The sequence below is a fragment of the Symphodus melops genome (assembly GCF_947650265.1).
Source record: "Symphodus melops genome assembly, chromosome: 14".
NCBI lineage: Eukaryota > Metazoa > Chordata > Actinopteri > Labriformes > Labridae > Symphodus > Symphodus melops.
In genome coordinates, this window is record NC_136704.1 from 23362021 (window position 1) to 23388530 (window position 26510).

A 26510-nucleotide genomic window follows, 5' to 3' on the forward strand; every position below is an offset into this window, starting at 1 on the left:
TGGAATGTGAAATAGGTCACGTCACTATTTGTGTCTCGCATACCTGTTCGCCACCAGGATCGACTGAAGAGGCAGGAGTCTCCCGCTGACCTCCCCGCAGTGAAAACGATTTCATTCAATGTACTCCTTGTTCTTGCTTGCTTTGTGTGTACAAACGTATTCTGGTTGTTTTACAGTATAGAAACCTGCTGCTACTGTGTGGTGGAATATCAAAAGCCTGTGGGGTCACTGTAGGTCACTAATTTACTCCTTGTTACACTGTTCACTGTGTGTATGCTCCGTGTGTGAACTCGACGCCATCTCCACAGTCCTTTTGACCTTCTCTGTGCATGGTGTAACAATGACTGGAATTGAGTGGAGTGCTGCATTCAAAGACGCTCACCTCAGGGTTTGAAGAGCCACTATGATTAATGAAGCAGGACGACACGGAGGGTTATCCTGTTTGTTAAAGCCACTATTGATGACACGGACGGGAAACTCAAGACATCCGAGCAATAACTTGATTTTTCTGTCAGACAGTGAGTTCCACTTTATCCTGTGTTCACGATTCAACGTCTTGTAAAACCTCATGAGCTTGAATTTTTTTTTTTTTTTTTAAAGTTGGAGTTATGTTGATATCATTCCATGTTACTGGATCCAGTACATTTCCAGGTTTGCCTGTGAACCAGAGAGTTTTTTTTTTATTTAGAAGTGGACTTTGTAAAAGGCCGGAGAGCCGATGTACTTTCACCCCAGTCCTCACTGACTTGCAGTTCTCTCCCATGTGAAGGAACAAACCCCCCCCCCCCCCCCCATCAACCCATTGTATCATTAAAAGTGCTGTACTTAAAAAACACCGCCTGCTCTCGTTCTATACTTACACGCCCGCGTGGCGTCAAGATACGTCTCGGCCTCCCGTTGGAATTTGAAAATCTCTGGTATGCATTAGTGCCTTTCTAAGCAGCTTATTGAAATAACTGTAATGCTCCAGATAAAGTAGATCACTCAGGGAGGTGATTTAAAAGACCGCTCCTCGCTCTAATGTACCCGAGTGTATTGAAGTACACGTTTTGTTAAAGTTGCAGCTTGACTCACAATTTTAAACTAAAACATGAACAGCACGGATCGTACCCGTTTGGTTGCCAACAAGGTTTTAATGAACATTTGCAAAAGAGCTCTTTCTGAGGGTTCAATGTTAACCGTTCTGACTCCTTGAAGCTTCTCCACATTCAGAGGCTGCTGTGTGAAGTAACAGCAAACTAACAGAGCCACATCTGTCCCATATTACAGGTGGTAAAGTAGGAAAAGGTGCTACTTTTTTATATTTCCTATTTGAACTATAAGTCTTATAAAACACAGCCTACATCTCAATCAGTATTTGTTTAGTGTCAATTCATGAGGTTTTTAGAAACCTTATAAAAGACTTCACTCTTACAATCCAGGAGCACTAAACATTAAAGTTAGTGTGACGGCCCCGTGTTGGGCTCGCGACCTTTAAAGTTTAAAAAGGCCCGTTTCTAAGCAGAAAGACTTCATGTGACATTTTCTACCAATTCTTACATCGTCCAGTTTGAACTAATGTTCACATCAATAACTTTAAAAAAATTAATTCATTTGGGTTCAATTATTCAAGGAAACATTTGCTGAATAAAGCTTTTATTCTTTTCCATTTCAACCAAAGTTCAACATCCAACTCTTCGTCCTTCTTTGGATTTTAACATTTAACGCAGGAGAAAAATACTTTTTTAAGGAAACAAATATTTTGTGTCAAAACACAAAAACTGTACAAAATAAAACTGTTCAAATCAGTAATACCAGAATACTGGTAAACTTATCATTTACAAACTTGGGCTTTTTTGGACCCTTGGTCCTTCTCCACCGACTTGATGACTCCCACGGCCACCGTCTGCTTCAGGTCTCTCGCTGCAAAGCGACCTGCGAGCAGAAAGAGAACTTCACCGTGATAAACTGCAAACGCATCGTAGAGATTTATTCTCAAACAGTTTGAGGTTTTACCTAAAGAAGGGTATGTGAAGAAGCTCTCCACACACATGGGCTTGACTGGAACCAGCTTGACTGTGGCAGCGTCTCCAGACATCAGAATCTGCGGATGATCCTCCAGCTTCTTTCCCGTGCGGCGGTCAATCTTCTCCCTCAGCTCTGCGAAGCGGCAGGTGACGTGGGCCGTGTGGCAGTCCAGCACGGGAGAGTATCCCGCTTTAAGCTTCCCCGGATGATTCAGGATGATCACCTAGAGCCGGAGAAATCCACGTGAGGAAAAAGGGCGAGGGCAAGTTTTACAGTTAAACTCGCTCATTTCAACCGACCTGAGCCTCGAAGCTGCGGACGTCTGACGGCGGATCCTGCTGGGCGTTGCCGGCCACATCTCCACGTCGGAGATTCTTCACGGCCACGTTCTTGATGTTGAAGCCTACGTTGTGTCCCGGCAGGGCGGTCTGCAGACCCTGGTGGTGCATCTCGATGGACTTCACCTCTGCTGTGAGTTTGGCGGGGGAGAACATCAAAGTCATGCCGGGTTTGAGGACGCCAGTTTCAATCTTACCCACTGGCACGGTCCCGACTCCTGCATAAAAAAAACACAGACCATTAAAGCCAACGCAAACATTTAATACAAGTTTGCATTTGACCTGCTGAGCCTCATTTCTAAACCACCAAGATCACTGACTGGACAAAGTGGCATGAGTCAAAGTCAGCTTTGAGCTAAATGTCCAACCTCCTATTTTGTAGACATCCTGCAGAGGTAATCGTAGAGGCTTGTTGATGGTGCGAATTGGTGGTTGAATTGAGTCCAGGACTTCTAGAAGAGTTCTGCCGCTTGCATTTCCTTCCCGCCGTCTTGCCTTCCAGCCTTGGAACCACGGCATCTGCAAATAAAATCGAGTAAATTTAGGAGTTGCACTTCCTTCGCAGAGCCAGATTCTAATAAAATCCCCCCTCACCCTCTGAGTCGCAGTGATCATGTTCTCCCCAGTCCAGCCGGAGATCGGAACAAACGGCACGGTCGCCGGGTCGTAGCCAATCTTCTTGAGGAAGCTGCTCACGCCTCGCGCCACTTCGTCGAAGCGTTTCTGGCTGTACGGCGGTTCAGTCAGGTCCATTTTGTTCACACAGACGATGATCTGCTTCACACCCAGCGTGTACGCCAATAAGGCGTGCTCTCTGGTCTGACCATTTCTCGAAACACCTGCCTCAAACTCTCCTTTAGCCGCCGAGACCACCAGGAGGGCGACATCAGCCTGAAACGACATCATGGGGTTAAAAAACAAAAACTTAGCTTCCTTAAAATGACACCTTCATGTGCTGCTTACCTGTGAAGTCCCTGTTATCATATTCTTAATGAAGTCCCGGTGACCAGGAGCATCGATTATTGTCATGGTATATTTTTGAGTGTTAAATTTTAGCAGCGAGATGTCAATGGTGATTCCTCGTTCACGCTCGGCCTTCAGTTTGTCCAACACCCAGGCAAACTTAAAGGAGCTCTTCCCCATCTGTGAAACAAAATAAAGTTAAATAGATTCACTTCTTTAAAATGCTGGGGGAGGTTTAAGTGCAGGTGCGACTGCTCACCTGTGCTGCAGTCTTCTCAAACTTCTCCAGTCTCCTCTGGTCGATGCCTCCACATTTGTAGACGAGGTGACCAGTGGTGGTGGACTTGCCGCTGTCCACGTGGCCGATGATCACCACATTAACGTGCGTCTTCTCTTTCACCATGGTTTAAGGTGGGGTTGGTAACCTAACTGTACACTTCTCGGATGAACTGACCACTTTCACACTTCTCAAGTCTCTTCTGGATGGATCGCTCTGCCCGGGCAGCAGGGATCACTTTATAAGCTCAACTCGGCCTCTTGATTAACGACAGGTGTGCAGCTTGATCAGCATTAATTAGAGTCTGATGTGACGTCTCTTTAATGCCGCTTTATGGATGTCTTAATAAAACCCAACTAAGAAGGCGTCTCTTTGGTGATAATTAAAATGAGTGTTTGTAAATTGAGGCCACTTCTGACGTTTATCTTTGTTTCGAAAGCTTTCTGCAAACACTTCCACATTAGGGGAAATAAAACACCATCTTTCCAGAATAATACCAATGGAAGGGAACATGTTTAGGCCTGTACTAAATACTTACAGGAGCACGATCTAGATTTGGTATGAAAATTGGAGAAGTGAACGATTCTGTGCTGTATCTATTCTGTGCTAAATACACAAACTTTATTCAAAGGAAAGATGAATCCCTAAAACACTGTTTGGAGATTAAAACGTAATCTTGACCATGTCAATTATATAAATTATTTTCAGGGTGGAGTCACGTGACAACACGTCCAATACGCAACATGGAAGCAATGTCCGTCTTTTAAACACATTTTGACTTTAGGGAAGACGACGTCGAACAAAAAGAAGTCAAATGGAAACACTGCAGAAAACCTGTTTGCAGGAAATGCAAATCATATCTTTTCTTTTTCTTTTTTTTAATTTTATTTGGAGAAGTTCATTTAAAACTTTAAAACTAAAATGTGTTGTTTTCATTTCAAGTGATTATTTGATTTCAGTTTGAAAATATTCAATAAATAACCACAAAATCCTTCGAAAGAAAAAAAATAAGGCTAAAATATCAAGCACTTAAATAAAATACAATATGATAAAACAAAAATTACTAATATATATATATATATATATATATATAACCCTACAAAATGTACAAAGGGAGCGTGAAAGAAAATAAATTTGAAGAGTATATTTACAGTAAAGAGCATGTTAGTGAACTATGAGAGCATGAAACAGAAGGAAAATAATCGATCTTTAATCATTAATAGAGGTCAAACGTTTAATTAATCGTGATATTAATTAGAGGTCATTTGCCCACTAATGTGGCTCTGGGGTCAAAATGGAGGGTCAATCGGAGCGTTATCGCCACCTAGAGGTTTTTTTAGGGAATAATTAGTTTCTTGCTTAAGGATACTTCTGTAAGGGGAATAAATACTGTCAATCTAAACGATAATTATCGGATGAAAAGACCTAATTAAAGCCACGCTGGGACGTATTAATAAGCAGGGCGAGCTGTTGAAACACGGCGGAGGGGCTGCGCTGACCGGGCGGGGTTCTGTTCAGATAAAAGGAGGAAGGTGAACCGCCCCCCCCTCCGCGCTCAGAGGTGGATCAAACCGAACTCTCTCTCTCTCTCTCTCTCTCTCTCTCTCTCTCGTTTGACGCTCGACAAACCAACCCGGAAACAGCAGCCGCAGCGAATCGCTTTTCTTCTTCTTCTTCTTCTTCTCCTCTCAAGCCGCACACACACATACACACACACACACACACATACACACACACACTGTTGGCTTGTAAGCGTGGTGTCCAGACCGTGTTACTCCACGAGCATCAAGGTAAATAAAAAAAACACACACACACACACACACTTTATTTCGCTTGTTACTGTCTTTTTGAACTCGCCGCTGTAACCATGCACCGGTTGCCATGGAGCGGGGCTCGCGCTGAGACAAATTAATGATGAATCATGAACGTGTCTGGACAATTCAAACCCATGGATTTGTGAAGTTTATCAAAAATAAGAAATAGTTTGAGGGAAATGTTTTGAGTTTTGCAGCTTAAAGCGTTAACTTCCTCTTTCTGTCGGATCATCGGTAGGTTCCTTTAGACGGTTTCTTCTTTTTTTTTTTTTTTTTGGCCACAGGCATTGAATGTTACACGCTTGACCCACATATATCTGCAAAGCCAAGTTACCCAGGAGCGTTTATCCCGGGTTAAACTATCTTATCCAGGTGATCCATGCAGTTTTTAAACTAACGGTGTGGATGCTGGCTTTAAGGCGGCTCGCTTGCAGGCAGCAGATGATGCACCATTAAAGGAAACGCAGACACACACAGAGAGAGAGCTGGAGCATGCATAGTGCTGGTTTGAGTGGGATCATATTCATTCAAACTAAGCTCAAAGAAAATATTAACTGTTGTTGTGGAGAAAGAAAAAAAAAAAAAGCATCAGGCAGTTTTCCAAAGTAGCAATTCTTGAGTTTAAAAAAATAAATAAATCTCCTGAATCACTTTTGCCAAATTGCTGACTTGATGTGATTTTGCTGAGAGATGATCCCAGCAGCATTGAGTTGCAGCCTTTTGGTATGTTGAGTCACTGGGTTTGGGATAGTCATATAGCATGTCTGATAAAGTGTAACAATTACTAATAAAATGAAATGTCATATTTAAAACGAGAACTTGTACTTGTAGACACGGATAGCGACTTTACACAGAGTTGCATCTCGCAGCACGGCCTCGGTCTTACGCTGTGCACGACTGAACCATGACACGCAGCTCTGTGTGATTTCCTCTTCGCCCACTTTTCTGAGTGAAAGTGGAAGTGAAACGTCAAGAAAGCCAGCTTTGATTGCAAGTGCAGCTCTGCTGTGGTCGTGATGCAACTTGTGTTTTTTTAAAAAAACCCAAAAACATATGCCTCTGAAAGTGTCACGCTGTCTGCTTTTAAGACTGTTAAAGATCTTTTTAAGAAAACATGTTCAAGTGTAAATCGAAGCCACTGCTTTTAATCTTAATGGCAGAAGTCATGTCGATGTGTGTCAGTATGCTGGGACGTTAACTCCCAGTCTCAGTCCATCAAGGCAAAGCCAGGTCTGCAGTGTAAAACAATCCGCCTGCAGGTGATTTGGCTCGTCCTTTTTCGCAACCCGTCTTCCTCATATCAGCCTCTGAGCGTCTTGAAAGAAGGAAGTATCACCTTTCACTCGATGTGAAGACAGTTTCTCTAAGAGACGGGGCCCACACGTCTGCTCTCAATCTTCACGTCGGTGTCGAGGTGCGAGTGTGTGCGATGACAAACACCTGACTTGTAGGACGGCTGGAGGACTGAGACGTGGTCGCTCTCTGCTGTGGATGGACGGCTTCACACCGAGGAGGAAATAACTCATTCTAGTGTGAGATCTGTCGTATTTGGATTCATGTTGAAGCAGGAGCTGCAAAGATTACTAAAGAACATCTAACTCAGTGAGTAAGTAACCATGCTGATCTTTTTTTTCTCACCACGTCGGCTCGTGACGCTCCAGTGAAAAGAGAGTATGGCTCATTAGGCACGGTGTATGTTCTCGTCCTGTGTGATGCAGGTGGAGGCATGCCGGCGTATTTTGACATGGCCTTTAAAAAAAAAAGAAAAGAAATGTGATACCAAGCGGACAGAAATCCAAGACCAAGGTCACAACTTTGGGTTATTTCCTGTTTGCACGCTTATCGTGAGTCGTGTTGGGGAGAAAACGGGCGTACCGCTCCGGGATGTCTTCTTGATGACGGTGGCTCAGTCTTCACGACCACGTTGTGTCATCGTGTTTGTGCTCTTGCATGAAGCTCAGCTCTTCAAACTGTGCCGGGGTCAAAGAAGCACCAACCGACCAATCACGCTCGAATCAACCTGGACTGGAGTTCAGGGTTCAAACGTGAGTGGGCACGGGCACGAGTGCTTCGTTTGAGTGCTCCCTAAACTGCACGAATACACCAGCACTATTTTTGTATGAAACAGCTGTCAATGATCTCTCTCTCTCTCTCTCTCTCTCTCTCTCTCCTGTCAAATATGAAGATCCATAGTCTATAGTCCATAGATCCATCATTGAAGGTTGTATGGTAAAGAATATAGAACTTTTTGAGGACCTTAGTGTGCAGTATGGGAGCAATAACATCAGGCACACATTTCTCATGTTGTCCTGTTTGACTGACCTCACACACACCGTCTCCAGCTGATGTGTTTCAGACTAGGTCGGCTTATAACACATGCAGCTGCAGAGTCAGTACAGTGGCGGTGTTTTCCACGAGTCCTTCGAGGACTTCTTAGAGCAGAGCTGCAGACACGTGGAGCTCATTCTTACTCGCGTTATGAATCCAGAAGAAGTCCGATTCGCGGTATGTGAGGCCTCTCCCCTTAAACACACCCAGTGTCACAGAGCGGCTGCTCCCAGGTTGGGTTTCTGCACTTGTTCTCGGTATGAGCTTCACTCCAGTGTTGTGAAGGACAGAGACACAAAGACGTTTACGTGTCAGCTTCATGATGCCTTCGCCTTAGAGTCGGATTTACCCGTGAAAGCTCGGTGAGCGGCGGGTTTGTGCGAGCGAGGACTCATGAACTCGTCATGTTCTCTCGTGGTTATCTAATCCAATCATAGAAGCTTTAGACAGAAACAACCAACAACCACCTCTCCAGCTCTGAGTCTTCTCCAGAACTGGATCTGATGAACATTGTTTTTTGTACAGTTCTGCTGCGTGCTTACAACTTTGACCGATATCGATCAGGTCCGAGGAAGAGGAAAACATCCGATGTGGGCCGATATGACCTGCACACAAGATGTTCCCTGTATCGTCACATGTACGTGAATAAATCGAGTAATAACTGTGATGTATTTGGCATATAGTGAACTAATAGCTGCAGATATTCTGGTCTGACGGATGAATGGATCAGGCTCCAACCATGACGAGTACTCGCCGACATGAAACACGTCTTCTCACTGTTGAGACATGGAAAATGGAGGCTTGTGAAAACACGAGTGAGGAGGATAACCTCCTCGCCTGGCGCTCTGGGAACATGCTTGGACGACTTGAATGCAGCGTTATTGATGCTGTTTCTGATTCACGCTGTCTTCATGCGGAGCTGTATCGATCTCGTCTCTGTAGCACACGCTGCTGTTTGTTCAGTTATTTGGATTAACTTCCTCCGAACTGATTCGGCCCGCTCAGCATTCTGCGCTAACACCATTATCATGACACGGCTTAATCCTGCAGAGCTGGTGACTTGAGCATCGTTTCATCTCTGCCTCACTTTCTCCTCCTGCTGTTGTTGTTGTGATGAGTGAAGTTTAGACAGCGACGCCTTCTCGTAGTGTAACTCTATCACTCGCTGATGGATCCAGAAAGGAGAGTTAGCCTGGACGTCTTTGTGCTAATCTCGTTTGCGTGCTGAGCACACACACGCCGTTGCATGCCTGCTCTTGTCCACGAGCGGCTCACGGTTTGGATGATGACAGACTCGAGTCACTCGGTAGGAAAGGCTGACGATTCTCACATCCGTCCTGTGATGTTGGCTAACCCCCCCCGCCCCCTCAAACACACACACACACACACACACACACACACACACACACACACACACACACACACACACACACACACACTACTGCGAAGGCCTTCAAAGGTGTGTTTGTTGCTGCCCGTGTGCAGCGGCGTCTTCACAGTAAACGTGGAGAAAATAACCTAGTTGCCTTTTCGCACACTCTCTCCACACGAGGTCATACCGCCGTAACGTGGCGTGTTCTCCCGGGCCGGCGTTGAGACGGTCTTGTGGACACATGGAGCAGGGGGGAGTCGCCACAGATGGCAGATCAGCATGCTGCTGTTGGATATTCACATTTTGCGTGGAGGCGTTTCCGTGCTGCCCCCGCAGCATCAATCCCGCTGCCTTCTCTGACATCTCCAACCTCTAAATATACCGTCCCGCTTTTTACCCACAATGCCTTTCTGTGCATCCATTTCATCACTCTCATGTTCTTGAATTTTGCAACAACCAAGGCCACGTAATGAGCTGCTAATTTGCATTTTCTCCACCCTGAAGTAAGACTCCCTCTCTTCATTTGCATACGGCCTTATCTGGGTGTCATTCTCTTCATGGCGAGCGTTTTGCTCCAGAGATTCTTTGTCCACACTTGATGAACAAATTGGAACAGTGTGTGTGTCGGTCGCTTTCGGTTTAACGGCCTTTTGGAGTCAGTTCGCCCAAAGAGCACGACCTCGCGTGTCTGGGGGTTCGTCCACGACAGAAACTACCGTCAAGGATAAAAACAAGGCGCCTCTTCTGATGCGCTCAACTCGTAACCTAGCAACACAGTCCGTCTTAAAGGTACACTCCACAACTTCCAACTGTTTCAAAACACCATATGATTACTTGAATAACTCTTGAAAAGATAGATCTGTTACAGTACATTTAAATAAGACGACATTATGTCTGCAGGTGTCATTATTTGGAATTATCTGAAATGTATTCGCCAAACGGAATATCCACCCGCTTTTGGTGCTGGGCGGGTGTTCATTTCAGACCCTGTCTACCACTAACTTGACAGACGTGTTCTTTGAGTATCAATCAGAATTGCCAAAAAAAAATTGCTTACTTACTCGGGATGGATTATGCATCTTAGAAAAGACAGCATTCACCTTTATAACCTGCACAACAGTGAGTCAAGACTGTTCAATGATCTCGTTTGATGACATTTCCATCAGCTGGTCAACATTATCCCGAGGTCAGAAATGTTGAGACTCTGTTACTTTGCTTTGCGTAGCCGAGTTTGAACTCATTTTCTTTTTATCGAACATTTCAGGATTTCCACCAGCTGACATGGTTTCTGACGTAGGCATGTTTCCCCTTGTACCGCCGGGCTCGTGGTCGCTGTGAAAACACGGTTGTCACGGTGGAGGAGTAAAGGGGTTTACTGGCGGTTTGCTGTCAGCTGCTCTCCACGATAGATTTCAGAGAAAATGGTTGATGGTGAAATGTTTTTTGTTTTTTTTCCTACCCCCTCTCTCAGATATGACATGTTTATTGTTGCCATGGAAACACAGGATGTTAAAGTCAGCTACATAAGGAATAGGGAACTGCTACTTGCAGCTGCCGTACTGTCGCTGTATGTGCTGCTGTGATGACTTGGATACATCGTCCGTAAATATTGTTCTGTCTCGCCCGTTCCTCTTGACTGGTGTGGAGGGCGAGTGACAAAGAGAATGACTCCCATGATTCCCCCAATCAGCTGTGATATCTTTTTTTTTTTTTTTATTGACTGAGGACCCTGAAGGTGAGTAACAGTCACTTCAACGAGCGAGAAAGAGAGAGAGAGAGAGCACTGAGCACAAATACAAGAGCAACGTTTCAGTAAGTTTTTCCAACTTATTTGTGCAATCAGGAACGTTTGCAGGATTTTTTGGTAAGTGTAACTTCTAACAGCGTCTTACAGGATGAAACGATAAAGACAGATGACAAACATCAATGCCAGTCTCTGGTTTCATTGTGGGTCAGAACCACCTGACACATTCAGAGTCCAGCAGAGACCGATGAGCCCTCGACACGTGATCACTTTGGACGATTCAGTTTGAGGATTTCCTCTGCATGTAACCTGTCCGCTCTCTAATCTGTACCAGGTTTTCTTGGCAACATTTCACTACAGAAAACATTGCCAATGTAGTTGTGCAATTCAGACAGTGTGAAAGAGGCAATCACTTTCCCAATATTGGCTGAATAAGACTTCTGTTTTTGTTGCCATGGTATCCTGACGGCCTGTAGATTTTTTACAAACGTTGACGTTTAAAATCCTGGTGACAACTTTATAGTGTGTGTGTGTGTGTGTGTGTATGTGTGTGTGTGTGACGAAGTGGCGTGCTCCCCTTATGGATCCTGTTGATCCGCTCACTGGCTCGACAGTCACATACAGAACATGTTTAGCGCACACACAGTTTACAGCTGGTCCACATATGTTGGCCCACATGTGGGCAGAGTCGACTCAAACACAACAAAAGCACCTTGAAATGCTGACTTAATGCGCTTACAGTCTGAAGGTGTGTGTGTGTGTGTGTGACTAAACAGATGTCATGTGTCCATGCGCTGTGAACGGCGTGTTTCCCTCGAAGGTTTAAAGTGGTTTAAACGTCACATTGCGTCGCCTCATGAAACAGTCATTGTGTTTGAATCTGACCTTCTGTTCATTTCAAGTAACAAATCAAAACTCGAACGTGTGTGTTTGAAAAGGCGATGGAGTATTTGTTGTTTCAGACTGTTGACTCTCCTGATTGTTGAATCCTTCTGCTGCTGTTACTCATCTCTTCCCACGATTTTATCCTCAATGACTTCATCCAAGTTTTTTTTTTTGCCAGGATAAAGAGCTCCTCGCATGACGCCACTTTGGTAATTGTTGTTTCACACAAAACACTAAACCCCCACAGTGACACTGATGAAGTGGACTATAGCTTTTACAATTGATTTAAATGGTTGCTTGAGGGCAACACACTCAGAGTGCCACTTCTGAATGATCTCATCAGTGGCCCTGACAGGAATGACTGTAGACTTTGGGCCTGTTTAAGCCATAAAGTAGCGTAACCGTGTTTTGAAACAGAACAATAGTGACTGGTTGTCAAAGTCTTGTTAATAATTAAACCTCTTATCTATTTTGACCTGAAGTATTCACATGTTTTAAGCCATCAGTTAGCCTCAGATGTAGGGTGCTAGCTAATAGTCATAGCCTTTAGCGCTCTGGAGCATGCTAGCAGTCTGTTGATTTGATGGTCCTATACTTTGGTTCAGGACTGAAATTATTCAACAATTATCAAATGAATTGGCTTAAAAATTGACACAGACATGTAAACCCCCCTCTGTATGTTTCCTAACCTTTTAATAGGACAGTAAGCATGTTATACATTTTCCTTGCTAAAATTGAGTACGATAGCACTGTCATTGTTAGCCTGTTAGCATGCTAGTGTTAGCTAAGTGCTAGCCTTGTACAGCTGTTGACACTGCTGTCGACTCGTGTTGTGTGTTGTTTGAACCATACCGGTTCAGTTTTTTTGTTCATATGTTTAGAACTTATGATGCTAGTTTTCTTTTTTTCAGGTTGCTAGCATGAAACTGAGCAAAACAAACGGCTTCTTGTCAGTAAAGTGTGGTGAGGAGCACACGGACTGATGATTTGGTGAAGTACTGCTCCACATACTCTGGCTCAGACTGTCACCCCTGTAACCTCTTGTGCTCATTCAAAGGATGATTTGGCCGTATGTCGTGGCCCCCAGCTGTAGGCGTAATGCACAGCTGACTCCAATGATGCTCTGCCACAGATGTCACCCACACCGTTCCCTGTGACATGTCAGATATATTGGATTACGAGCCAGCTACGGTGCGTTTTCATGAAGGAAACCACTGTCAGAAAGGAGGATTCTTACACTCATTTCAGCCAGGGAGTTTTCTTTTTCTTTCTTCATTAGTTTCTCAGACCATCCCTCTGAGTAAGATCGTTTCTGTTTGTGGGTTTCAAAGTTTGAAGTCTGCTCACATTCATGCATGACCAACGCAGCCACTATTTCCGTGCATTTGTATGCAGGCTGGCAAAGAGAGAAGTGCCGTGTTCCTAATGGTGTCGCAGTCTACTGAGCTCAGCCAGGGCTTTAGAAACAAACCTGTGGCTTCTAAAGACTCGGATCTTATTGACCCAGAAACTTAACGTGTGATTTGGGATAAATCTGTTTTTTTAAGTCAGACATTGATCCCTTGTGTCTGCCAGTTTTTCGAGACCCGTTCTTCCACTGAGTGAAGTGTGTGTTGTGTTACTGAGCCTTCACAGGAGGAAGCAAGGAGCATTGTAGAAAACCTGAAGTGAATCAGAGGAAGTGTTGCACAATAGGAAGTGGTGTGTTTTTTTTTCTTCTGTGCGTCTATTTGTTCCACGTTTTTTTTTTTTTTTTTTTTCAATCTGCAATTAGCTCATATTTCACAAGGAAAATCGGACGTGAGGACAGCCTTTTTTTATTGCACACTTGACGTGCTTTCTGCAAGCTCTCCGGTAATGTTCCTGTTTTGTGTGTGTGCGTGCGTTATCACAGGGAACTTACAGTCTGATGTTTATATGCTGTTACATGCAGCTCTTTGTAAAGACGTGTCAGCAGCACGTGTGAAGTGAAGGTATCTCACGGTGTATCTTGAGTTCTCAGGCGTTTCGTACTGACAGCTGCAGGAGATTCTCTTTTCTAGTGAATTTCTATTTTAACGTTTATTATTTATCTTGTGTTGCAGCTTGTTTCTATCTGTCCGTGTTTATCAAAGATCTTGAGATCTTAGAATCAGGCCCTGCGTGGGTATCCATTCGATGAGACGATCACACGTGACGTTGTGTTTCCTGTGTTTCAGAGGCTGACCTCTGCTGGAGGACTGTGACCCGGGGCCACCTGCCAGGCCGGGCCTCCCTGCTCCTGACAGTCACACAGCTCCACTGCTGGTACGTCCCAGAACCGAGACACTCCTGAGAGACTGCACACAGGTTGTTTTTAAAGGGATTCATCTCAGGCTGACACTAATTATTTTGAACTATTGGGTTAGGGTTAGTGAGCTGCACAGTATTTTCTCAGTGAGAGGAACAACACATGCAAAGATCTAGAGAAGAACAAACAAACAACTCTGATCGGACACTCAGGTGCTGACAGGAAGTGACCACAGGTGCTGACAGGAAGTGACCAGAGACGAAGCACAACGTAAACAGCTGTTCTTCAGAGTTCCTCAGTCGACCTTTTAATTCAGTTATGAATCAGTTTTAAGGATTTTACTGCAAAAAAAAACTAACGACCTTTTAATGATATTTATACTTATTTTATTTGTCTCTATGGAATTTTTTCTTCTTTTCATACTTACTGTGAAATGAAATGACTGAGTTGAGCTAAAGCTTATATGAAGCTTCTGACGTGTGATTAAAAAAAAAAAATCAAACGAATATTATCCAAATAAATAAATAGATTTTCATCTCAAGAGAGATAATCAGAGATTTTTACTCGACTTAGTGCAGTACACATTTAATATAGCCATATCGAGAATCACTTTATACACATTTAGCTGCCTCCACAATAATAGTGATGAATAAAACCAATCATAAAGCTCCTTTTAATTTACATGTATTTATGCTTACATTTAGACACGTCTGGAGAAATGTGAATCCGATTTTTATCAATGCAAAGTTTTTACAGTTTTCATTCTCTCTTCCAGATTAACATCTGCTTATCTACAGCTATTTGTTTACCCGTCGCGCTATATTTATTCAAGGTCCAAAGTCATATCTGATCCTTATTTGAATGAAAACTAATCGACGTCAAAGCCTGTTGCTGTGCGTGGATCTCTCCCGTTGTTTCACAGCAATTTGGGTCATGCTGCATGCTCGAAGGCTTTTGATTGAATGGAGGCATTTCTCTAAATGGCAGTTGAGTCAGTTTGTTTTCTTGCTTTCTTTCCACTTGATGTTATTTCCATATAAATGTGGGCTCAGAATAGGTAGGAGGAAGAACCATACAGCCCTGGTGTAAAAATAGAGAATAATTGAGACGTGTTAAATCCTCTGTATACGTTTTGTATCGCTCGCAGCTCCTTCCATTTTCAGACTAGAAAAGTAGATTTGTTTTTTGTTTAAGGGGAATCAAAATGTATCTGGGACACTTTTGGCCTAAAGTTTGAATGTTATGAACGTCACCTCGCTCTCTGTGGATGTTGTGCCTCAGCTGGCTCTGGATCAAAGTGTCCCCCTCCGTGCCCCTCACATCTCGACTCTAATAAAGACAAAACAATGAAGGGGCGCCGATGCATCCACTCAAATAATCTTTTAACATTCAAGGTTTTTCGTACATTTACAGATGTCTCTCTCTTCCCAAATTGATTCTGTACATTCGATCTTCCAGCGAGCTGAACCAGAACGCTCACCATGAGTGATTGAGCTGATGGAACCGATCAGATAAACAGGTTTACAGCTGTTAGAGATACACACAAGTCATTCTATTGGACTGCCTGTGGTGCACCTATGACTCTTATACTGTTAGTGTGGCGTGCTGTGGTTGTATGTGTAACACTGGCTAAGGAAATGAAGTGCATTGTGGGCCATAAAAAGCAGTTGAGTAATGCAGGTGCTCCTAGCTTCCTGCCCGTCTCGCTAGAAGGCTGTAGTGTTTATATAAGCGCAGGGCGCCAGGTCACTGCCCGGCGTCTGCTCTCACGACTAACTGGCAGCTTCCCCACACACTCAAACATTTCCTCTCGTAATAGTACTTGGTCACTTTGCCGTGTTTGACTGGTCGTTTTTGAAGCCTGTGTAATTTAGCAAAGCGTTCTTTAAATTCAGGTTCTCGCTCATTTCCTGCGTGTGTTTCTCTCCACAGTAAAAAAGGAAGTATATGTTTCTCCTAGGTTACCTTTCTTCACCTCCCATCATTTCCCCTCCGCTTACAAGTCTGCCCATCCCTTTTGTATTTTCCTCCGTGTCTCCTTGGAGACTGTTACCATGACACACAGCCGTCATACGATTGGCTGAGCCGAGGTGCTGGAATGCTGCGCCGTTTTGACAGCTAAGCCTCAGGTGGTTCAGATATAGGAACACTAAGTCAGTGTATCCCTGTGAGAGGTGTGTGTGTGTGTGTGTGTGTGTCGGCTAAAGGCAAGTCGACACACACAGTAGTAAGACACAAATCCATTCACTCGAATAGCGCTGAGTGGCATGCTATTTTAGCTAGCACGCCTTTTGGCGGTACAGGGCATTATAAAAGACGACGAGTGAATGCAGCGGGCCGAGTTCTGTGTGAATATATTCAGGGTGGATTAGCCGTGTTAAGCCTGAGGGGAGGTGTGCTACAGCCGCCTGAGGTGAAGCTTTTCTTGGCACCCCGGTTGTCATGGTTAAATTTGGAGCAACACCGCCCCCTGCTGGTGAAACCTGGCAGTGTTTTCTTCTTTACATGAGAGATGGCTCACAGAAAACAACGAGTGCATCGGTAACATTAAAGCTGTAGATTAAGGGAGTCACATGTGTTTCTTTGTTGAGATTATTTTATTTAATTTATCTAGGAAAAGTCCCAGTGAGGTTAAAAAACCTTTTTTTCACGGAAGTCCTGCAGAAAAAAAAATACAACATTAGGCACAAATTTCAAAATAAGAGTTTCCTCTTTTTGCTTGTTTTCATCTTTCTACTTTTTTAAGAAAACACTTACAGCTAGTGTCAGTTGCTTCTCTCTTGACTCAGCAGATGGATGATGGTCAGACGCCGCCCCGCCTGTTTGCCGAGCAGGTCATCAGAGCTGATGCGTCTGAGTGGGTGTAATATGTAGAGTGGCTTATTATGTCAGCTAAAAGCTCCCAGCTTCTCCTCCCTGATCTATTATTGATGCCTCTGGAGGGCTGACACTGTGTAACTTCCTGCCCAGGTTTCCCTGAGGGAGCGTGTCCGGCTGCTGTCATTCCTCTGCAGACGTTGGAGAGCCTCGCCCTCTGGCAGATGTGTATGAGAAGTGGCATTAACGTTTAGTCTGCAGAAATGTCATTTTAATTACGTTTTGCACAGATAAGCTCAAACTCCAAAGTGGCTGCTTGTGAACACTGGATGGCGCTCTAACATTAGGAAAGAGATAACGCATCTCACCGGGGGAATTATGTTGTCCAACTGAGTCAAAATTATTTTTCTCTTTTTATCTGTAGTTAAAATTAAAAAAGTGATTTATTTGCAAAGGAAAAAGTCACGACTACAGCTGTCTTTGTGACTATGTCTGGATGGGGAAAAGGTTTGGGAGTGGTCTTTCTTCCACTATCTTCTCCTCGTGTTCATTTCATCCTCCAGATGGCGCTCCTGGCTCGCTGAATAAAAACACCAGTGCTCTTCAATCTGGGGCTCATCATCCATCCTAAACCTCCGCTGTGCCCCACCCAAGATCCTGTTAAGAGTAATACCATACAGGATAAACATTTGTTTAAAAGTGATGCTCGGCGTATTTGTGCACGAACATCAGGCTTTTAATTTGAAGTCAACATGCACGTCACCGAAGCGTGACGCTCCTAAATGTTCACGAGTGTGGACAGATTGTGATTTGAGGGTGATGCCAGTGAGTCACAGTCAGAAGGTCAGACAAGTAACGATGGTTTGAGGCTGTTTTTTTTTTTTTTTTTTGTGGAAGAATGGAGGATCTTCACTTTCCACGAGTTGAGGAGGTAGCCGCCCCCCCTGAGGGAAGTGCTGCTTGCTTAGGCGGATGACAGTGAGTCAATATGCCCCCCCTTTGTGACTTCCTACCACATCTGAGGAGGAAGTCAGAGGACTCTCAAGGGCAGGGTGGGGTGCTTTGGCAGATGTTCAGAGGATGGAGGAGAGAATCAACCAGTCTGCAGAAACACCATGAACTGCTTTCAGAACTCTGTGGACACTTCTTCAGATAGATTGAAAGCATCTCCACGCTTTGTCTTGATATTGAGCAGCGTCCTCCCGTGAGCTGATCACACACACAGGTCCCTGAGGGGTCGGTTTGATGGATAGTTCTGATAGTAACAGCCTGTCGGTGATTTTGATGCTGTAAAAGTGTCGTATTGGCGTGACTGCGGAGCATCAGCGCTGAGAGCCTCTTCACAGAGACCCCTTTCAACTGATCCAGTGTTTTAGCTGACTCTTGTGTACGTGCCTGTTGCCATGGTTTCCAACTTCCATCAGGTGCTGTCCAAAAGAGAAAGGCTTTCATCCTCCTCTCATCTGCTCCTCCGGACACACTGCCGGTTTCATGTCTTCATTCCCATTCATGGTGACGGGGGTTCATCACAGCTGTGGTCATTTGATGGGGGGAGGGGGCGGGGGGGGGGGGCGGTTGACGGGGGAGGTGGGGGTTATTTAGCTGCGCGTGTGGTTCCAGGTCTAAGATGCGACAGCTGACACTGGATTTCACCTCCAGTGTCGCCCTCATTGTGATCATTCATTCTTCCTGTGAGCTTTGTTTTGATTTGTCAGAATCTGGGTGAGGGGGGCATTATCTGATGTTAACATGGGCGCAACAACACAGAGGCGTGGCCACGAGGTAATCGAGTTCACCCCCATAAACAAACCAATAACAACACCCCCCCCCCCCCACCCCCCCCCTGTTGTTTTCTCCTCGTTGCCATGTGCCTCATATAGTCAGCTTGTCAGGGTTGGCAGACGTGTTCTGGGGGTGAGGAGAAGTCCAGTGGGGGTGGGGGGGGGGGAGGGGGTGGGGGGCACATGCCAGTCCCATTTGGGAAGTGCTCCCCCATTTTCTGCCTGTCGAGTCGGGCCAGTGTCAGCGAGCTCCGGCGGGTCCAGGTCTGACCGAGTGGGCTAATGCGATGTGGCGTGTCACCCGGGAAATCTAGGTCAAGTTTAAAGCTGCCGAGCTCTGCCCGCCTTTACTGCGGCGTGACGCTCCACTGTCCCCTCCCCTTCCACACACGCAGCAATATCAACACGCACCCTTTCTGAAATGCCTGTTTTTTAATTTCCTACTCATATAGATGTAATTGAAGATGCATTTTTCTACTTTAGACCCACATAGTCTCAGACACAGACACACACGCTGCTCCCCCCCCCCCCCCCCCCCCTCCTCCTCCTCCTCCTCCTCCTCCTCACCCCAGGCAAGCTCTCAGCCTCTCCACGGCGGAGCCCACGTGATGCTGAGCCCCCGTTGGGGAGGGGAGGGCGTTGTTTTTTTCTATCATAGTAAAGCAGCAGGGCACGTGGCTCCTCACGCTGCAGCCCGAGTAGTGGAATGTCAGCACTATCCCTCCCCGTACATTAGCCCGCCGTCGGCCCGCCATCAGCCCCTGAGCTGTGTTTTGTGGGACGCCGTCCTCGCTTTTCTGCGGTGCCCTGTTTCTCTGAGCGCTTTTTAATAAAAGCAGACGAAGAAAGCAGCGAAGACGGTGAAAGGCAGTGCCATGCAGAGGTCAGGCTGCTGCATGGGCGTGGCACTGTTTTGGTGTCGTTACCAAAATAAGCTTCAACTTCAAAGCGCCATCTATGCAATCTGCAAATATTAAAGAGGGGATTTTATTTATTTTAAGTAAATCTAGAAATGTTGTCATTGTATTTCTATTTACAGCGTAAGTGGCATTAAAAAAAAAAAACTCATATGGAGCTGTGATTAGAATTTAATATTCATTTAATTAACATTATTTTGTCATTTATTGTCTCTTTCTAATTTTTTTAAAATAATGGGAATTTGCTGAGCTACACAGAAAATGTAATCACATTAAATCATGAAATGCTCTGTGGTGGAATTAAATATTTCTCCTTCGTCTCCAGTTGACTTCACTCCTCGGCTAATCCGCTGTTTTTGGCGCATTACCTCATCTGTATTAATATATTCATGTGCTTTCAAGTCCTACTACTACTGTACTCGCTCCTCACCCAGAGCTCGCCTCTGATTGGCTGCTGCAATGTTTTCAATGGTACCAAATTTTTTTTTGCCTCCATGGATACAGTGAGCTGTTGGGTAGATCGGCTCAGCCAATGAGAACGCTGCGCGGGCTCCTGCTTGTCAGATTCTGCCTCTGGCCTTAGGAGCAGTCCTCCCTCCCTCGCTGGGAGCACGCGATGGCTCCATGGGGGGGGGGGGGGTTCAAAACAACAACAAGGCTGCTGTCGGTGCTGCCCGGGACATGCCTGAACTTCTGGGTGCTTCTGCAGCCACTGAGGGAGGGGGGGGAGACTTCAGCTCCTCGGTCTCTCTCTGATACAGTATCTGTGTACTCTCAGCCAGCGCTGCACGCTCTCATTCAGCAGCCAGTTACTCACAAACACACTTCGTTATGAGCGCTTTATTAGTGAATGTTTATCTATAAATTATTTTTTAGGTTTACTCGTATGATTATAAAAAGTTGTGAATTATACATTCAGATCTTTTCTTGTACACTTGAAGATCCTCAGCTGGACTTTGAAATGTCGCCACGCAAATCCCCGTCCTTTAGATGACCTCGTTTCGAGCCCCCCCACGGGAGCTGCACCGGGGCCCATTAGGCTGGCAGCGCCCCTCGTTGCAGCTCTGCCAGCCGGGCTCAGTCTGCGAGCGGCTGAGAGGTGGCAGCAGAGGACCAGAGGAGGCCTGCAGCTTGATGGGCAGTGCCCACATCATCCAGCAGGGCGAGGCCGGTGACACTTCTCATCCCTTCTGAGGCTGGATCAGGTGGCGCTCTCTGACAGTCGGCGAGGTGCCCGGCGCTGGCACAGTCAGACATTCAGGTCACATTAGAGGCAGGGAAGGAGACGAGGCTGGACAGGGCAGGTGGGTTTTTGCAGGTGGTCACCAGATTGAGTGAAGGACAGGTTTTAAAAGAGGTGAAAAAAACCCTTTGCAAGCTAATGGAGTGAATTCCATCAGTCGTAAAAGGAGATAAAGAAACATACCCACATGTATTTCTAGACCACATTCAAGTGAAGGAGTGTAAATAATCATTTTGCAGGATTGACTTATTCACTTCTTTTTAAAATGCAAAATATCAAAGGTGAGATCTCTTCAAGTCTTGTCATAAAGCTGCAGGTATTAGTTGATGGAAAAGGAAGGCGAGGAAAACCGCTACATGTTCACATTAAGGGAGCTCAGAACAGAGACGTTTCTGTCTTTGTTGTTGTGTATAAATGACTTCAAAAGTCAAATCTTTGTTCTTCCAGAGTCTCTTCAGCGAGTTGTGAGAGGGAAGCATTTATGTCAAAGGCGCTGCATGCTTCTCTGACTTCTCAGGTAGACTATTAATAGTCTGCGTGAGACGGAGTACCTGGTAACAGTCGTGCAAAATATGCCTATTCATCACTTCTGTCTTCTCTCTGAGAGTAAGGACCGTGACCCGCTGCAGCCTTTTTCGAGGTGTAAGAATTCATGACCCCTACTCCACCTCCACCCACTGACTGCGCCCCGCCTTGTTGCATCTCTTGCATTTTAAAAACGACTCCATCAGACCCTCTGCTCCTCACTGCTGAGTGTGCACGTTGCTCTCCTCCCCCGTCTCCCACTGTTACCTATAAATGCATGACTCCACCTGTCATCACTCAGGTCACCGCGGCCTTTAACCTGTCACTCATCTCTCATGACATCTGTCTGCCCGAGTGCAGCCGTGTCGTTGTTCCCGAACCAACCGGCGCTCCAGAGTTCATCCGGTGTGTCTTCACCGTCTCACCCGGGGATGAAACACTTTCTCTACTCAAACTTCCGCAGATCTCACGCGCGTCGCGTCTGTCGACCTTTTCAGCCCCCCGTCTTGGAGAACGAGAGCTGCTCGGTGCGGTGCAGTACATGCGCACGCGATTGGCTAGTTTTTACACTAAACGTTGAACGCTTGGCATTTATGTCCTTTCATACGTAAAGCCAGAGATGACCATATTTGGAAGGGAGGGCGGAGCTACAGAGCGGCGAGGGGGAAGCTAGCTTAAACGGTGCATCGACAAGTCACGAGCTCTGACAGTAACGGCTGTTAAAAGCTTCGGACTGGTTTTGAAAACAGACCGGATTTATTACTGAAGCTTTTCATGACATAACAGCACTTTATCGAAATAGCTTTATTACCTTTCCCCTGACAAAGAGACGCCCGCCTTCACGTTTTTATCTATTTATTTTTCTTTCTTTGTGTATGTTTTCCTGTTTCTACTTTTTGCATTTATGAAGCACCCTGTAACTAATTGTTTTAAAAATGCTCTATAAATAAAGACTTACTTATTTACTATTAAAAAGGCGTGTCTTTATATTAGGAGGCTTTACTCCTGGATCACTCAGAGGCGGAGCTCTGACACAGTCCTAACATGTTTACTATAAATTAAAACAGCAGATCTCACATTCAGCTTCATGACTTGTATTTATCTTGTCTTGATTTCTCATCTTTCTGTCCTTGGTGACGCATCGAGTGCATCAGTCTGTGATGATGTTCTGTGCACTTGGAGCTGTTGCAGTAGACGTTGCATTGTGTTAGTGTGGCACATGCGCTGGGTGTGCTGAAGGCACTTTAAATATTGATGTTGTGTGTCAGCTCGTATAACTGAGACGCTGCATTACGCATCCTGCAGACACTGAACTAACAGCCTCTCACATTCACTCTTTGATGAAGATGCTTGTTGTGTAATTAAACGTGCGATTTTATCAGCGATCACGTCGAGATCAGAGCATGAAATCAAGATATTTTGGATTTCTCTGAGGACTTGAAGCTTGTGATGTCGATAACTTTGCAAACTACTGCCAGTAACTGTTTTTGATTTCTGTGAAAAGAAACTTAACAAAGCAGGAACAAAAAAAAAAAAAAAAAAAGACCCCACCCAAACCGAATTTTATTTTTGGAGCTGTTTTGGTTTTGACATCTGGCCTGTCGAGAGACCGGGTGGAGGAAGCGCACACATGGAGGTCCAAGGGGAGCGCTGGGGGTCTCTGCAGTGGGCAACATCTGGGGCACCGGGCCAGTGAAGCAGAGCAGGGTGCCGAGATGTCACTGAGTCAATGTGTTGCTGCTGCTGCATTTTCTTCCCATGTATTGATTTTATTTTCTGATTTTTCTTTTTTTTTTTTCTCTCCACAGGTATCCTAACATGGGGAACCTACTGAAAGTTTTGACTTGCACAGATCTGGAACAGGAGCCCAATTTTTTCCTCGATTTTGAAAGTGAGTTCTCTTCTTTTTTTTTTTTTTTTTTTTTATTGTATTTTTTTTTTTAAACTTCATGTTCCCCTCTCCTGATATCGATCACATGAATATCTTACCATAACATTATCAACTCTGGAACTCTTAAGTCTCCTCACTCATTCAACTTATCTTTCACACTACGCTCTCCCCGGCGGCAAAAGAACCAAACCTTACCAAAAGAGCTTCAGCTCCCTCCATCAACCTGCCTCCTGCACGCTGGAATGTGAGCAGAATATCAATCAGGGCAGAGTTGCAGCAGAACCCCCCCCCCCCCCCCCCCCCCCCCCTTTAGATAAAAAGCACAGAAGTTCAGCTGCTGTGTAGCCTAAGGCCCCTCAACTCAGCTTGATCCTGCACTGTAGTGTTCTCACACTTGGCAAACCCAGAGACTCAGTCATACCTTCAGAGAAAACAAAGCCTCGTTCAGCTCTCACTGTTTCTAGGTGATTTTCTTTTTTTATATGAAAGACGATCACAATTATGTTTGGAACAAAACCCTTCATGTGAGACTTCTTAACTTGAACTTTTCTCTGCATTTTGCAATTTTTAAAAAAATGCTGTAAAACTTCTAATTTCAAAATGATTTCGTGTAAAAAATGCTGCAGTGCGGGGCGGCGGTACAGTACGAGGTCTTTTTTAGGTGTTTCTCCTGCAGGGGAGTTTACAGTCATCACACTTGGCAAGGTGTTCTCACTTCAGGTTGTGTGTGTGTGTGTGTGTGGGGAGGGGGGGGGTTCACACTGTTGCTTCTGTGAACCGAAATAATTAAAAAAATAAAATCCCAAACGGAGGCATGTTTTCACATCGAGGGTCGTAACCCTGTTATCCTGCTCCATCTTCCTCCTCTCAGCCAGGGAAGCGGGGCGGTGTCCAATCGTAACTGGAAACACTGGAAAAGCCGAGATTATTTCACTGAGCTTTCATTTACATAATTAGAAAGATGCTTATTAAACTTCAAACCATATGAGGGGATTTCACAGGATTCCTCGAGTTCTGTGATCGGATTTTAAAGCCGGTTTTCGATGAGGATTAGATTACCAGTCTGCTCTGCCCTCCTGACCCTCTCATCATCATCATCATCATCATCATCATCATCGTCGTTGTTGTTGTTCTCTGCAGATGCCCAGCCCACAGATGCAGAGCGGGAGGTGTGGGAGCAGGTGGATGTGGTGCTAAAGGACGCAAAGGGGATCCTGGATGAGCTGCAGGCGTACAAGGGAGCTGGGCAGGAGATCAGAGAGGTACACCTGATCCTGTGCAGGACCGGCTCAGAGGGGTTCTGTGTTAGTTCAAAGGGAGCGTTTAACCTTTTATCATGAGCTCGAGAGAAGTTCATTTATAACTGGATCTGATGTTTTGAAATGATAATCATTATCATTACTCAGTGCCTGCTTCTGTTTTTCAGATATCACCCTTTAATTTGGGTCTTTGTGTCCATGCAAATCAAAATTACACATCACTGTAAATTCTCTTCTCTCGTCCTCAGTCCTGGCCTGTAAAGAGCGGACAGCTGTGGCTCAGTGGTAGTCGGTTATCTCTCAATCTAAGGGTCAGGGGTTCGATCCCCAGCAGCTCCTGCAGCTGTCCGATTTGTCCTTGAGCAAGACGCGTAACCACAAGCTGCTCCCGCTGCGTCGTCAGCGGCGTCTAAACGTGTATGAACGGATGAGTCTTTACCCAGCAGCCTCTACCAGCACTGTGTGAATGTGTAGGTGTGACCTGCACATTGACCCCCAGTGACCTTTTCATTCAATCGCAACCCGGCTGAGCAAAATTGAGCAACTGTCATTTAATGAACAAGAAATCTGAGAGCACAGTCTGGAAATCTGTGTGCAGGTTTTTTAACAGAAATCAATACTTTTCTATTCCCTGTTTAAACCTGGGCCTACATTACCCATAATGCAAGTGAAATGTATGCAAGTCAGAATGACATGTATTGTGTTAATAGCAGCCTCAAATCTGTCACTCTTGAGATTTTAATTCTCATTATGCAGAAAGACTCATAAACACACAGTTATGCTCTCTTAATACTGAATTTCAATGTGATTGAACCTTCATGTACTGAACCCTGTAAACTGAGAGGTTTCTGTCTGTTTGCAGGCGATCCAGAATCCGAACGACGAGGCGTTGCAGGAGCAGGCGTGGGCGGCGGTGGTCCCCTTGGTGGGGAAGCTGAAGAAGTTCTACGAGTTCTCTCAGAGATTAGGTACGCGCCTTTCAAATGTAGGCCAGGAACAAAATCATCGCACCGAGCCTCAGGTGTCCTGTGAGGTTTTTTTCTCCTCAAATGCAACCCGTTGTTTTGTGCGACTCGGGCGCCGCAAAACCTCCAGATGTGCAAGAATATCTGCAGATTATTATTTTTTTTTTTTAAAGCACTGACTCGCAGACGCCCTTAAATGTAGAAGAACAGCACTTACACATAACCTCCGTACGTGACCTTAATTGTTTGCATGTGCATCTGAATTATTGACCGCTGAGCTGCATGCCACACACACACACACACACACACACACACACACACACACACACACACACACACACACACACACACACACACACACACACACACACACACACACAAACACACACAACATACACCCCAGCCTTATATAAACATGCCTTAGACCCCCTTAGCGGTGCATTTCTGCACGTGCTGCTTGCGTTGCACTGCGCGCTGACCTCTGTGTAGGATGGGGATGTAGGTTGTTTAATTAGCATGGGTAGGGCTGGGGGGGGGGGGGGGGCAGCACCCTGATCTGCTTACAACCTTTAGGCTGAGGTGGGTGGAGCCTGCTACGCCTTGGTGCTTCAACCCTGTAATCCCAGCGGCGCGGTGCAGTAGTCAATGGAAGCAGTGGGCGGAGGCTGTCTGGCGATGGCTGTTATGTAACAAAGTAGGCCACCTCCCATCCTCGGCTGCTGCTCTACTTCTCTGCCTTGACTTTATGCTTCAGGGGCCGTGATGGCCTCGCAGCCCGCCGTCCTGCCTGATATGCATGAAGCTGAAAGTCTCTTTTTTTTTTTTTTTTCTTGCACGCTGGTGAAGCGATCTGCAGAGCACGACGACTGAGCATGATATTATGGAGAGAAGATTATGCAACCAGCTTTGCATTTGAATTGAAGGAATGGATTTATTCTGCCCCAACTACTGATTCTGTGCATTGACAGCGAAGTTTGACACAAATTGAACATGACTGACCGGAAAAATAAATGTTTTTAAGCTACATCGTGATATCCTCATGGTGCTAAACGTGTTACGTCTCGCAGAAATAAACACAGTATGAATTTTACAGCATGCTGAAACAGGAGATGGAT

At 45.3% G+C, this 26510-nt stretch overlaps 2 protein-coding genes across 5 annotated transcripts in view; one reads left to right on the plus strand and one right to left on the minus strand.

The window, feature by feature from the left end:
- Window positions 1–1618: 1618 nt before the first annotated feature.
- eef1a1l3 (eukaryotic translation elongation factor 1 alpha 1, like 3) lies at window positions 1619–3821 on the minus strand. Its single transcript, XM_079360940.1, has 7 exons — window positions 3568–3821; window positions 3309–3488; window positions 2940–3236; window positions 2714–2864; window positions 2307–2563; window positions 1996–2230; window positions 1619–1914 (listed from the first exon to the last, which is right to left on the minus strand). The coding sequence occupies exons 1-7, from the start codon at window positions 3709–3711 to the stop codon at window positions 1814–1816; spliced, it is 1365 nt and encodes a 454-aa protein (XP_079217066.1). The 5' UTR covers window positions 3712–3821; the 3' UTR covers window positions 1619–1813.
- A 1355-nt stretch (window positions 3822–5176) lies between these two features.
- Window positions 5177–26510, plus strand: part of fam49bb (family with sequence similarity 49 member Bb) — a 32045-nt gene continuing 10711 nt past the window's right edge. Inside the window, exons 1-5 of one of the 4 annotated variants that reach the window (XM_079360944.1) lie at window positions 5177–5375; window positions 13927–14014; window positions 23089–23171; window positions 24312–24433; window positions 25293–25398. In XM_079360944.1, the coding sequence (XP_079217070.1) occupies window positions 23099–23171; window positions 24312–24433; window positions 25293–25398 (301 nt within the window). In that variant the 5' untranslated portion in view covers window positions 5177–5375; window positions 13927–14014; window positions 23089–23098. Of the gene's footprint in view, window positions 5376–13926; window positions 14057–23088; window positions 23172–24311; window positions 24434–25292; window positions 25399–26510 lie in introns of those variants that run through there. The other 3 variants (XM_079360943.1, XM_079360941.1, XM_079360942.1) reach the window with 3 other exon arrangements.

Coding starts and splice junctions, on each gene's coding strand:
- eef1a1l3 (XM_079360940.1), bottom strand. CDS start 3,711: ATGGTGAAAGAGAAGACGCACGTTAATGTGGTGATCATCGGCCACGTG. Junction 3,237..3,308: donor TGATAACAGGGACTTCACAG/GTAAGCAGCACA, acceptor ATGTCGTTTCAG/GCTGATGTCGCCCTCCTGGT. Junction 2,865..2,939: donor TGATCACTGCGACTCAGAGG/GTGAGGGGGGAT, acceptor TTTTATTTGCAG/ATGCCGTGGTTCCAAGGCTG.